The sequence below is a fragment of the Rhincodon typus genome, chromosome 42 (assembly GCF_021869965.1).
Source record: "Rhincodon typus isolate 14 chromosome 42, sRhiTyp1.1, whole genome shotgun sequence".
In the NCBI taxonomy this organism is placed as follows: domain Eukaryota; kingdom Metazoa; phylum Chordata; class Chondrichthyes; order Orectolobiformes; family Rhincodontidae; genus Rhincodon; species Rhincodon typus.
Window position 1 is genome coordinate 7,756,324 of NC_063373.1, and position 13,670 is coordinate 7,769,993.

The 13,670-nt window shown below is 43.1% G+C and overlaps 1 protein-coding gene across 1 annotated transcript; it reads right to left on the reverse strand.

Moving 5' to 3' along the window:
• Nucleotides 1-4,286: 4,286 nt before the first annotated feature.
• On the reverse strand, nt 4,287-13,664 carry LOC109915893 (zinc finger protein 420-like). Its single transcript, XM_048619305.1, has 3 exons — nt 12,861-13,664; nt 11,622-11,624; nt 4,287-6,673 (listed from the first exon to the last, which is right to left on the reverse strand). Exons 1-3 carry the CDS (start codon nt 13,637-13,639, stop codon nt 5,833-5,835), a joined length of 1,623 nt encoding a protein of 540 aa, XP_048475262.1. The 5' UTR covers nt 13,640-13,664; the 3' UTR covers nt 4,287-5,832.
• Nucleotides 13,665-13,670: the final 6 nt, after the last annotated feature.

A 13,670-nucleotide genomic window follows, 5' to 3' on the forward strand; every position in this document is an offset into this window, starting at 1 on the left:
TCTCTTTCTTCTTTCACTTTTTCTCTTTCTTCTTTCTCTCTCTCTTTCTTCTGTCCTTGTCTATTTTTCTACATTCTCTCTCTTTTTCTTCACTCTCACTTTCATTCTTTGTTCTCCCTTTAATCTTCTTTTTCTCTCTCACTATTTCTACTTCCTCTCTCTCACCTTTTCTTCTAACTCTCTTCCTTCTTTCTCTTTTTCATCCATCACTATCTTATTCTTCTTTCTCACTCTTTTTTTCTTTGTCTCTCTGACTTTGTCTTCTTTCTCTCTCTCTTCTTTCTCAATTTTTCTTCTTTTTTGTCTCTCTCTCTCCATGTGTCTTCTTTATCACAGCATCTTTTTTATTCTTTCTCTCCCTTTTTCTTATTTCTCTCTCTCTTTTTCATCGTTCTCTCTCTTTTTCTTCTTTCCCACCATCTTTTATTTCTTTCTCTCTCGCTTTATTCTTTCTCTCCCTTTATCTTTCCTCTCTCTCTTTTTCTTCTTTGTCTTTCTTTTGCTTCTTTCACTCTTCCTCTTTTTCTTCTGTTAATGTACCTCTCTTGTTCTTCTATCTCTCTCTTTTTCTGCTTTCTCTCTCTTTCTTTTTATTCTTTCTCTCCCTCTTTGTTCTTCATTCTCTCTCACTCTTTCTTTGTACTCTTTCTTGACTCTTTCTTTCTGTTTTCTAACTCTGCTTTTATACTCTCACTCTGTCTTCGTTCTTTCTCTTTTTCTTCCTTCTCCCTCTCTTTTTCTTCTTACTATCTCTCTTTTTTAGCTTTATCTCTCCCTCCTGTTCTTCTCTCTCTCTTCCATCTTTCTCTCTTTTTCTACATTCTCTCTTTCTTTTTCTTCTTTCTCTCTCCCTCTTATTCTTGTTTTGCTCTCTTTTTTAATTTGTCTCTATCTTTATTCTCTTTCTTTTCTTTCTCTATTTTACTTCTATCTCTCTCTTTTTCTACTCTCTCTCTTTATTCATTCCCTCTTTTTTCTTTCTCTCACCCACTTATTCTTTTTTCTTTCCCTCTTTCTTTGCTCTCTCTCCCTTTCATCGTTCTCTCTTTTAATTCTCTCTGTTTTTCTCCTTTCTCTCCGTCTCCTTTTCTTCCCTCTCTTTTCGTTCTTTCTGTCTTTTTCATCTTTCTCACTTTCTTTCTCTTCTTTCTCTTGCTCTCTTTTATTCTTCTGTCTCACTCTCTCTTTTTCTTCTTTGCCTCTATTTTCTTTGTCTGTCTCTTTTTCCATTATCTCTCAATTTTTCTTCTTTCTGTCTCGCTTTTTCTTCTCTCTTTCTTCTTTCCCTCTTTTTATTTTTCACGATTTTTTTTCTTTTTCTCGATTTTTCATCTTTCTTTCTCACTTTGTCCTCCTTTTCTCTCTTTTTGTCTTTCTCTCTCTTTTTCTTCCTTCTCTCTTCCTCTTTTTCTTGTGTTGTCTCTCTGTCTATTTCTTTTTCCTCTAGCTCTCTTATTCTTCTTTCTCTGTGTGTCTTTTTATTATTTCTTTCCCTTTTTCATCTTTCTCTCTCTTTTTCTGCTTTCCTTCTCTCTCTTTTCTTCTTTCTCTCTCTTCTCCTTCTGTGTCTCTCTCTAAATTTCTTCTTTCTCTCTCTCTCTTTCTTCTCTCTGTCTCTATTTTTCTTCTTTCTCTCTCTCTTCTTTCTGTCCCACTTTTTCTTCTGTTTCTCTCTCTAAATTTCTCCTCTCTCTGACTCTTTTTATTCTTTCTCTCCCATTTTCTTCTTTCCCTCGCTTTTATTCTTCTCTCTCTGTTTTTCTACTTTCTCTCTTTCTCTTTTTCTTTTGTCAACGTCTCTCTCTTTTTCATCTTTCTCTCTCTCCCTTTCTGCTCCCTCTATCTTTTTATTCTTTCTTTCTTCCTCTTTTTCTTGTTTTGTCTCTCTCGCTATTTCTTCTTCCTCGCTCTCTCTTGTTCTTCTTTCTCTGTGTGTCTTTTTATTTTTTCTCTCCCTTTTTCATCTATCACTCTCTATTTTTTCTTTCTCTCTCTTTTTCTTCTGTGTCTCTCTCTAAATTTCTTCTTTCTTTCTCTCTCTTTCTTTTTCTCTCTCCATTTTTCTTTTTCTCATTCTTTCTCATTTTTCTCTCTCTTTTTCTTCTGTGTCACTCTCTACTCTCTCTCTGACATTTGATTCTTCTTTCTCTCCCTTTTTCTTCTTTCTCTCTCTTTGACTTCTGTTTGTTTCCTTCACATTCCGCTTTCTCGTTTTCTTCTTTTTCTCTCTCGTCTTTTTCTTCTTTCTCTCTTCGTCTTTTTTGTGCATACTCTCTCTCTTTTTCTTCTTCCTCTATCTCTCTTATTCTTCTTTTTCTCTCCATTTCTTTTTATTCTTTCTCTCCCTTTTTCATCTTTCGCTCTCTCTTTTTCAGCTTTCCCTCTCTCTTTTTTCTTCTTTCTCTCTTTTCCTTCACTCTCTCTCTCTTTGTTCGTTCTCTCTTTTACTTCTTTCTCTCTCTCTTTTTCTTCTTTCTATCTCCTTTCCTTCTCTGTTTTCCTACTTTCTCTCTCTCCTTTTCATCCTTCTCACTCCCTTTCTCTTCTTTCTCTCTCTCTTAGTCTTCTGTCTCACTGTTTTTCTTCTTTCTCCCTCTCTTTTTCTTCTGTCTCTCTTTTTCTTTTTTCTCTCCTTTTTTCTTCTCTCTATTTTTCTTCTTTCTCCCTCTCTGTCTCTCTTTTTCTTCTTTTTTTTTCTTTCTCTGTTTTGCTTCTTTCCATTTCTCTTCGTCTTTTTCATCTTTCTCACTGTCTTTTTCTTCTTTCTGTCTCTTTTTCTACTAACTGTCTCTCTATTTTTGTTCTTCCCTCTCTCTGTCTCTTTTTATTCCTCCTCTCCCTTACTCTTCTTTGCCTAACTCTCTTTCTTCTCTCTCTTATTTATCTTTTCCTCTTTTTCTTCTGTCACTCTCTTTCTCTTTCTTGTCTTTCACTCTCTCTATATTTCTTCTCTCTTTCTTTCTTATTTCTCTCTTTTTCTTAATTCTTCCATTTTTCTATCTCTCTTTCTTCTTTCTCTCTCTATTGTTCTTTTTCTCCCTTTCTGCTCTTTCTCTCTCTTTTTCTTCTATCTCTCTTGCATTTTTTCTTCTTTTTTTTTTATTCTTTCTCTCCCTTCTGCTTTTGTGGGCTGCTTTGTCCTGGATTGTGTCAAGCTTCTGGAATGTCATTGGTGCTACACTTATTCAGAGAAATGGGAGTATTCCCTCACTCTCCTGACTTGTGCCTTGGAAACCGTGGACAGGCTTTGGGGAATTAGGTGCATTACTTGTTGCAGAACTTCAAACATCTGACCTGCTCTTGCAGCCACTGATGTTATTTGGTTGGTCCCATTCAGTTTCTGGTTAATGGTAAGCCCAGGATACAAATGGTGGGGAGTTCGGTGATGGTAATGCAACTCTGTGTCAATCGGAGATGGTTAGATTGTCTCTTGTTAGATATGGACATTTGTGTGGCTGAATGTCATGTGCCTGTCTTTAATCCAATTCAGAATCTTATCCAATTCTTCATCCTCAGGGACATATGAGGAGTTGGAAATGGTGCTGAATATAATGCAATCAGTTTTGTTTTTTGAAGTCAAATTCATCTCTGACGTTAAAAGCAGTCGCTCTCACCTCACCTCTGGAGTTCATTCCTCTAGACCATGTTGGGACCGAGGCTGAAATGGGGTCAGGAGTTAAGTGGCCCTGGCAGAACCCAAACTGAGAATCAGTGAGCAGGTTATTGCAGTGTAAGTGCTGCTTTATAGCACCATCAATTGACTTATCATAAGTTTGCTGATGACTGGCATTAGACCGATGAGACAGTAATTGGCTGGACTGGACATGTTCTAAGGAAGGGTCACCGGACCTGAAATGTTAACACTGATTTCTCTTCACAGATGCTGCCAGACCTCCTGAGCTTTTCCAGCAACTTCTGTTCTTGTTGGTTATGTCCTGCCTCTTGTCTGTACTAGACACGCCTGGGTAATTTTCTGCATTGATGGGAAGATGTTGTAGCTGCATTGGAACAATTTGGCTGGTCAAAGAGAATTGCTATCCCGGACTGACGTCGATAAATTTTGCTTTTTAATGTGTTACACATGGTTTGCAAGTTTTGAAGCTAGTTTCTTTCCATATCTTCACCATATGTCTGAAGCAGACTGTGACTTAACTACTTTCCCCTGCTTTTAAGCTGAAGTGGTTTAGTTTCCCTTTCCTTCTGGTTGTGGGCCTTCACTGTGTAAGGACTTCAGCAACACTGATGTAACGTTAAACTAGAATGAAATTTTATTTGACATACTCTCAGATGCCAGAGAGGGGATAATTCACAACACCGGCACAATCAAAAACATGCAAGAGGAGATACAAATCAAAAAGAATAAAGACATTTGTCAATTAGCAACAAATTAAATACAAACACAACTGAGGCACAGCAGTCTATCAATGTCTGTAGTTTGGGGTTAGGAGTCTGGAATTCCTTTGTGAGAGCAGTTAGTTGGCTAGCCTGCAGTTTGTGAACTGTAAACAGTTTATTCCCATTAAAATGTCCTTGAATGTTATCTGAGGAATAGTGCTGAGATGTAAATTCTACTTTGCCATTTCAGTGGAAGTACTTGCAAAGAGCACAAATACTGATTGCTGGCTGCTTTTTACAGGTGAGAAGTTCTACCTTCATCACTGGGGTTAAGAGTTTGGCTATCAACAATAGATGCTGTATGAAGCAACATTGACCATTTTACTGACAGCTATTTCAAAACTGTGGAAGGCATGTGAGTTCAGCAACATGGGAATCATGTGACGAAGCCCTTTCTTTTAGGGATGGTGGCAGTAGGAGTGGAACACTTACCATCAAGACAAAGTCTCGCAATGCAAATAAGCAACTAATATTGGACAATCTCAGAGATTTAGTAAAGCTATTAACATCTTACAGGAGACAGATAACTTACAATTCTTTTGCGTTTGGTGTTTTCATTGGGGACAATCTGTCTTATGGCAGCTTATATCACAATTAACATTTCCAGTCACCTTAGGAGGTACATAAGCTGTTGATTGTCCTGCTGACTTGGGGACTTCTGAAGAAATTTTTGGAAGCTTACTGCTAGGTCAAATCACATGATTATAGCATTAATCGTATTTATATTTAATGATGGTTGGGCTGTTTAATACATTGAGGTTTTTTTATAATCAATTTATGACTATCTATGAAAAAACAAATGTCTCAATACTGACCCTTGGAGAACTCCACTCCAAACGTTCCTGCAGCTTGTAAAACACACGTGAAACACTACTGTCAGTTTCCTCCCACTCAGCCAGTTCTGTATCCATGTTGTTACTGCCGCTCTTAATTCATCAGCTCTAAGTTTGCACATAAGCCCATGTACACCGCATCAATAGCAATGCCCTCTTCAACACACGGTTACCTCTTCGAAAGACTCCAGCAAGTTGGTTAAATGTGATTTTGCCCTAAGAAATTCATGAGTCTCCCTAATTAACCAGCAATGCTCCATGTTACTTTGACCTGAAATGCGTACTTCTAAAAGTTTCCCAACCAACAAAATTAACCTGATCAACCTGTACCTGCGGGGCTTGTCTCTACATTCATTGTTGGACAAGGGGATAACAAAGAATTTGCATTTTTTCAGTCCTCTGGAACCACCCAAGTGTAAGGAAGATTGAAAAATTATGGCTGCAGCCTCTCCAGTTTAAACCCTTGCTTACTCTCAGTGTCATTGGTTACATCTCATCCAGTCCCAGTGCCTTAAGTTTAAGGGCAGCCATCAGATCCAACAGCCCTTCCTTATCAACATTAAACCATTCTAGTGTCTGAATTAACATCATCCAATCATTGCAGTTACTCGTGAACTCGCTGGTGCCTCAGTAGGTGGGATGAACAGGTAAATCCCTTCCCACACTTGGAACAGGTGAATGGTCTCTCTCCAGTGTGAACCCGCTGGTGTGTCAGCAAGTGAGAGGACTGAGTGAATCCCTTCCCGCACTTGGCGCAGGTGAATGGCCTCTCCCCACTGTGAACTCTCTGGTGTACAGTGAGGTTTGATGAGTGTTTGAACCCAGTCCCACATTGAGAGCACCTGAACGGGGTCTCATCGGTGTGAACCCGCTGATGCGCCATAAGGATGGATGAGGCAGTGAACCCCTTCCCACACTCGGAGCAGGTGAATGGCCTCTCCCCAGTGTGGACTCGCTGGTGCGTGAGTAGGTGGGATAATTGAGTGAATCCCTTCCCACAGTCAGAGCAAGTGAACGGTTTCTCTCCAATGTGGACACGCTGGTGTGTCTGGAGGTTGGATAAATGAGTGAAACCTTTCCCACACTTGGAGCACGTGAATGGCCTCTCCCCAGTGTGAACTCGCTGGTGTTCAATGAGTTGAGATGACCATCTGAACCCAGTTCCACAGTGAGAGCACTTGAACGGTCTCTCATCGGTGTGAACACGTTGATGGCAAATCAGTTCCCCAGAACTTTTATAGCACTTCCCACACTCTGGGCATTTAAATGGTCTCTCGTCAGTGTGAACTCGCTGGTGTCTCAGCAGGTTGGATAACTGAGTGAATCCCTTCCCACATTCAGTGCAGGCAAATGGCCTCTCCCCAGTGTGAATGCGACGATGGGTTTCCAGCCTCGATGGGGAAATGAATCCTTTCCCACAGTCACCACATGTCCAAGGTTTCTGCCTGTTGTGACTACATTTATGTTCTGACAGGCTGGATGATTGGTTAAAACCACGACCACAAGCAGAACACATGTATGGTTTCTTCCCACGGGGAACGCTGCTTTTGCCTTCCATGTTCAAAATCTGATGATATTCAGGCTACATCAGATCCTGATGTGATATTTGGTTTCAGTTTCCAGACTGCAAATCCTTCTCCTTTAATGCCCTATGAAACTGATTTAAAACAGGAAGTCAGAAAATATAAAGCCTGTTTGTGAAATTGAGATGAATGAATCTGGTAATTTATGGGGCTGGCACTAGGAGTGTGTGACAATTAAAGCTGTTGGATTGCTGTAAAACCAGCTGGTTCAGTAATGTCCTTCTGGGAAAGGAACCTGCCACCTTACCTGAACCTATATTAGAATCTGGCCTCAGGGAGTAGAGAGAGAGAGACATAGACAGACAGTGACAGAGAAAGTAGAGAGAGAGAGAGAGAGAGCAAGGAGAGGGATTTTGTGTGTCTGCAACAAAACCAGAACTCTGACAGATTCTCCCAACCCTTCAAGCTCCACCCCCTCATCTGACCCAATATGTTCTTTTGTGTAAATGTTGCCTTCAAATGTTGTTTTCTAACATGCATCTGACAGGGCTTGAAACATTCTATTAGATTAAGAATGTATAAAAATACAAATGGTTATCATAGAATCCCTACAGTGTGGAAGCAGGCCGTTTAGCCCATCAAGCCCACAATGATCCTGTGAAGAGCATCCCATCCAGACACACCCCCATATCCTATCCCTGTAACCCTGCATTTACCATGGCTAGTCCACACATACCCTCGACACTATGGGCAATGTAGCATGGCCAACCTGCACATCTTCAGACTGGGGGAGGAAACTGGAGCACCCAGAGGAAACCCATACAGACACGGGGAGAATGTACAAACTCCACACAGTCAAGGGTGAAACTGAATCCAGGTCCCTGGTGCCGTGAGGCAGCAGTGCTAACCACTGAGCCACCATGCCACTCCACAGCTGTTGTTGATCTGGGAGTATATCATCATTCCTTTAATCAGTCCTGAAAATGTAACCTGTAACTCCTTACCTAGCAGCATTGTGGGAACACCTTCACTACATGGGCTGCAGAGCTTCATGAAGGTCAAGTATCGTGTTCTCCAGATGCCACTGGGTATTGGTAATATCTGCTGGTCTTGTTCATGAAAGAGCAAGGGAGTGGGACAAGCTGATTTGCACTTGCAGAGATCCAGCGTGGTTGGATGAGCTAAATAGCCTGCCTTCATATTGTAATCACTAAACTTTAGTGAGACTGAGGAGCAGAAGCAGGCCATTCAGCCCATTGAGACTGCTCTGTCATTCAATGAGATCATGGCTGACCTAATACTCCTCAACTCAATATGACTTGATGAATAAGGACATACACAGGAGACCAGGGAACATATTCTGCAATAAACACCCACCTTGGTACAAGCCTGCTCTAAAATTGCTGTGTCTGTGTTTCTAGACTTGATTCAGTTAGCAATGCCTGCAATAATAGCAAACTACTGCAGCTGCTAGAGTTCTGACATAAAAACAGAAAGTGCTGGAAATACTCAGCAGGTTGGGCAACATCTGTGGGTAGAGAAAAAATGTTCCAGGGCACGCAGAATGAATTACGGTGAATAAAAAATGGTGCAGAATTTTATGCTCAACATAAACTCAAAAGCAGAAGAGAAATGAACTACAGGTAAAACACGTCCTGACTCCAAAAGATTCAATGGGAAAATAAAGCTGGTAAGACAGCAGCAATGGAATCATTATTTAAACACAGTCGGTAGAAGTTAGGGCAGCACGGTGGCTCAGTGGTTGGCACTGCTGCCTGCAACATGAGTTTGATTCCACCTGCGGTGCAGAATTTATCCGATGGTTGATGGTGAAGGATTCTCATTGCAATGTTGAATTCATGAGAGTCAGGTTGCTTTCTCTGAAGAAAGAGGTTGAGATGACATTTGACAGAGGTGCACACTTTTATGACAAGTTTCTATAAGCTAGATAAAAAGAAGCTATTCCCTTCAGCTGAGTGGAAAATTGGATGCTGCCTGGGCTGGAGGGTCTGAGCTATGAGGAAAGATTAGATAGTGGACAGGCATTAGGGAGTCATGAGTTTTCAGAAATTTGGATAGTTCTCCTCATGGCAAAGGACATTGAGAGGAGATTTGACAGAATTTAGAGATTTTCATGGTGTTATATAAAATAGATAAAAGTATTTTTTTTGTTGGCAGATTATGAAAAAAATTACAGACACAGATCTATGATTTTGGGCAAGATTTACTTGTGGAAGGGGGAAAGATTTAGGGGATAAATTTTATGCAACAACTTGTAATGACCAGGAAATAAATACTTACACTCACATAATCCTGTCAAATTTTTGATATGACGTTTGGTTTGAGTTTCCGTCTTCAAATCTTCTTTTAATATTCTGTAAAAGAAGTTTCCAAAATCAATCAACTTTCCAAAATCAATTGAGATTGTACATGGCATTGGTGAGGCCTGTTCTGGAGTACTGTGTCCAATTCTGGTCACCCTGTTACAAGAATGATATTATTAAGCTGGAGAAGGTTCAGAAGAGATTTACCGGAATGTTACCAGGAATGGAAGGTGCGAGTTATAAGAGAAGGTGGATAGGATGGAACTTTTTTCACTGGAGTGCAGCAGGTTGACAGGTGACCTTACAGATGTTTATAAAATCACAAGAGGTATAGATAAGGTGAATGGCAGGTGTCTTTTTCTTAGGGTTGGAAATTTCAAGACTAGGGGACGTATTTTTAAAGTGAGAGGAGAAAGATTTAAAAAGACACAAGAGGACTTTTTTTCCCCAGAGAGTGGAATGAACTTCCAGAGGAAGTGGTGGATGCAGGTACAGTTACAACATTTAAAAGACATTTTGGTAAGTACATGAAATGTTTGGGATTATGGTCAGCATGGACTGGTTGGACCAAAGGGCCTGTTTCCGAGCTGTATGGTTCTATGACTATAATCAGCCAAGGATAGAAGTTCACAACTTTCTGCCCTATTGGCCCAGAATGATCATGCATGTGCCCTGTTGCACATTGCCCCTTGTCTTGGTCAGCAGTCCCTCGATTAGAGGATGACATCTACTCAGGATTGGGAGTTGCTGCCCTGGATCTTCATGTGACTGAACAGAACCACAAATCTTTGGGCACGGGATGTCGCATGAAATGACAGGAATATGGACAACTGATTTGTCTCCTTTGTTTCCTTTCTGTGTAGCTGCTCTGCCTCATCAATAAGACATTGAGTGTGAAAGGCTGATGCAGTTAGATTGACACGTGGTCTCCATTCTGAACCATGGGTAGCAAGCTCCTCCCAGTCATTCGAAACATTGGCCCCGACGCGCCCACGCATGCTTACTGCTGCCCAGTGCCCCCAACAAAAATGGCGACCGCTCCCAGAGCCCATGGCGAGAAGGAAGCCTGGAATCATCTTCCCTTTCGGTGCTAACAGGCCAGCCGGAGAGTTTTCTCTCGAGTTTTCCGGCTGACACAAGATGTTCCTGAAGCCTCTCCGCCTAACCACTGCCCGGTCCATTGGTTTCACCGATCTGCCTGACCCTCACCGTTTGTGGATTCTAACAAACAAGACAGTGACCATCGACGACCTAAAAAAAAGAGGGCAACTGCGCATGTGCTGGTTAGGCCTCCTGCCACGCACAGCGCATGCTCCAATTTCAACGGGCCCGACTGATTGACGGCGATTGCGGACCAATAGAAACAAAAATGGGCGGAACTGGAGAACAGATCTGGCGCGGTTTGTTCTCCAAACAATGGGACTGAATGAGGGGCGGGGCTGAGCCTGCATCAGAGTGCGGACCAGGTGGAGAGAATCTTGGATAACAAGGTGTAGAGCTGGATGAACACAGCAGGCCAAGCAGCATCAGAGGAGCAGGAAGGCTGACGTTTCGGGCCTAGACCCTTCTTCAGAAATGAGGGAGGGGGTTCTGAAATAAATAGGGAGAGAAGGGGAGGCGGATAGAAGATGGATAGAGGAGAAGATAGGTGGAGAGGAGACAGACAGGTCAAAGAGGCGGGGATGGAGCCAGTAAAGGTGAGTGTAGGTGGGGAGTTAGGGAGGAGATAGGTCAGTCCAGGGAGGACGGACAGGTCAAGGGGGCGGGATGAGGTTAGTAGGTAGGAGATGGGGGTGGGGCTTGAGGTGGGAGGAAGGACAGGTTAGGGAGGCGGGGACAAGATGGGCTGGTTTTGGGATGCGGCGGGGGAGGGGAGATTTTGAAGCTTGTGAAGTCCACATTGATACCATTGGGTTGCAGGGTCCCAAGTGGAATATGAGTTGCTCTTCCTGTAACCTTCAGGTGGCATCGTTGTGGCACTGCAGGAGGCCCAGGATGGACATGGGAGGGGCAGTTGAAATGGTTCGCGACTGGGAGGCGCAGTTGTTTAGTGCGAACCGAGCATAGGTGTTCTGCAAAGCGGTTTCCAAGCCTGTGCTTGGTTTCCCCGATGTAGAGGAGGCCACAACGGGAACAGCGGATACAGTATACCACATTAGCAGATGTGCAGGTGAACATCTGCTTGATGTGGAAAGTCTTCTTGGGGCCTGGGATGGGGGTGTAGGGGCAGGTGTAGCACTTCCTGCGGTTACAGGGAAAAGTGCCAGATGCGGTGGGGCTGGAGGGGAGTGTGGAGCGGACAAGGGAGTCCCGGTACAGGGGAATCTTGTCCTTGTTTAGATAGACACAGACTGAAAAGTGTGTGTGTGTGTTGTGTGCGGGGGGGGCGGTGATCAATCAGGATTAAAGGTGGCAAATAATATGTTTTCATTCTTGACTAATTACAGTAAAATTTGGAGCTCAGATCATGGAACTCTACAGTGTGGAAGCAGGCCATTCGCCCCATTGAATCTGCACCAACACTCTGAAGAGCATCCCACCCAGACCCACTCCCCTAACCTATTCCGTAACCCTGCATTCCCATGTCCAACCCATTTAACCTACACATCTCTGGACACGATGGGCAAATTAACATGGCCAATCCACCCAACCTGCACGTCTTTGGACTGTGGGAGGAAACCTATGTGGACAGAGGGAGAAGATGCAAACTCCGCAGACAGTCACCCAAGGCTGGAATGGTCCCTGGTGTTGTGAGGCATCAGTGCTAAGAAAGCCATCGTGCAACCCGGATGCGAATGGAGATAATCAAAACTGATTCCTGTGATAGTAGCAATCCCATTGCTGTTTAACAGCAAAACTGATGGAAAAATTTAAAGTAGAGACCATGGGCCTGATTGAGGATGATGTACACAAGGAATTAAGGGGAAGAGGTTCCAGGAGAAGTGAGGCTTGGTTGATATCATGTTTCACACAGCACACAGTCAGCCTGTGGTTTCACCCTGGATGAAGAATCTCAGAATGTTATCATTCCAAATCACTGAGGGATCTTCAAAGAAGGAATGTTGTCTGTTCATGGAGAGAAGCCCTCAAGAAGCAGCAGCCATAATTACAGATACAGTATAACACATACACTCATACATGCAGTCAACCAACCACACACACAGACTGACACACACTGACAGTCACCTATATATAGTGACTGACAGACACACTGTGACATACACAGATATCTACCCACCACAAAGACCGACACACACACACACACACACACAAAACCAGCCACACAGACAGCAACCCACACAAAGGGACCGACACAGTCGCTTGCATAAATAGCGTCCCACACACAGAGAGAAGCACACACTGTCACAGACATAGACTTACACACATTCTCAGAGACATACACCCACCCACACACATGCATATTGACAACACTGTCTCACATACATGCAGCCATACACAGACAGAAAGGCATATGCTCTCACAGACACAGAAATTCACCCACACACACAGACAATTCTCCCTCTCTTACGTATACAGTCAACCACACATAAGACTGCCACTCAAACACAAAGACTGATACAATCCATGAGCTTATCACTGGTGGTGTTGGGGACAGCGATGGAGAAGATAGGGGAAAGGGAGAGCCCATCAAAATTAATTAACTTGTGGTGGAAGTAGTAAAAACTTGATACATTGTGTCTTGAATACAAAGCTGATGTATTTGACTTTTATCTGGAGCGTGCCACAGGATGTGACCTGCAGCAAGACCCAATCACTTTAGTCACTTGTGAACTCGCCGGTGTTTCATCAGGTTAGATGACCTGGTGAATCCCTTTCCACATTTGAAGCATGTAAATGGCTTCTCTCCCGTGTGAGAGCGCTGGTGTACAGTGAGGTCAGACATTCGTCTGAATGCACTTCCACAGTGAGAGCAGCTGAACGGTCTCTCGTCAGTGTGAACACGTTGATGGGACATCAGTTCTCGAGAACTTTTGTAGTATTTCCCACAGTCTGGGCATTTAAAAGGTCTCTCTTCAGAGTGAACTTGCTGGTGTCTCAGCAGATCGGATGAGTGAGCGAATCCTTTCCCACACATTGAGCAGCTGAATGGTCTCTCCCCGGTGTGAACTCGCTGGTGTACAGTGAGCTGTGATGATCGCCTGAAGCCAGACCCACAGTGAGAGCACCTGAACGGTCTCTCGTCAGAATGAATACGCTGATGGGACATCAATTCTCCAGAACATTTATAGCACTTCCCACAATCTGGGCACTTAAAAGGTCTCTCATCAGTGTGAACTCGCTGGTGTTCCAGTAGGTGTGATGACTGAGTGTATCCCTTCCCACATTCAGAGCAAGTGAATGGCCTCTCCCCTGTGTGAACTCGCTGGTGTTCCAGAAGGTGGGATGATCGAGTGAATCCCTTTAAACACTCAGGGCAGATGAACGGCCTCTCCCCAGTGTGACTGCGTCGATGAATTTCCAGCTGGGATGGGTAATTGAACCCCTTCCCACAATCCCCACATTTCCATGATTTCTCAGTGTGAATGTTCACATTTGCTTCCATGATCAAACTCTGATGACATTCAGGTCCTGAT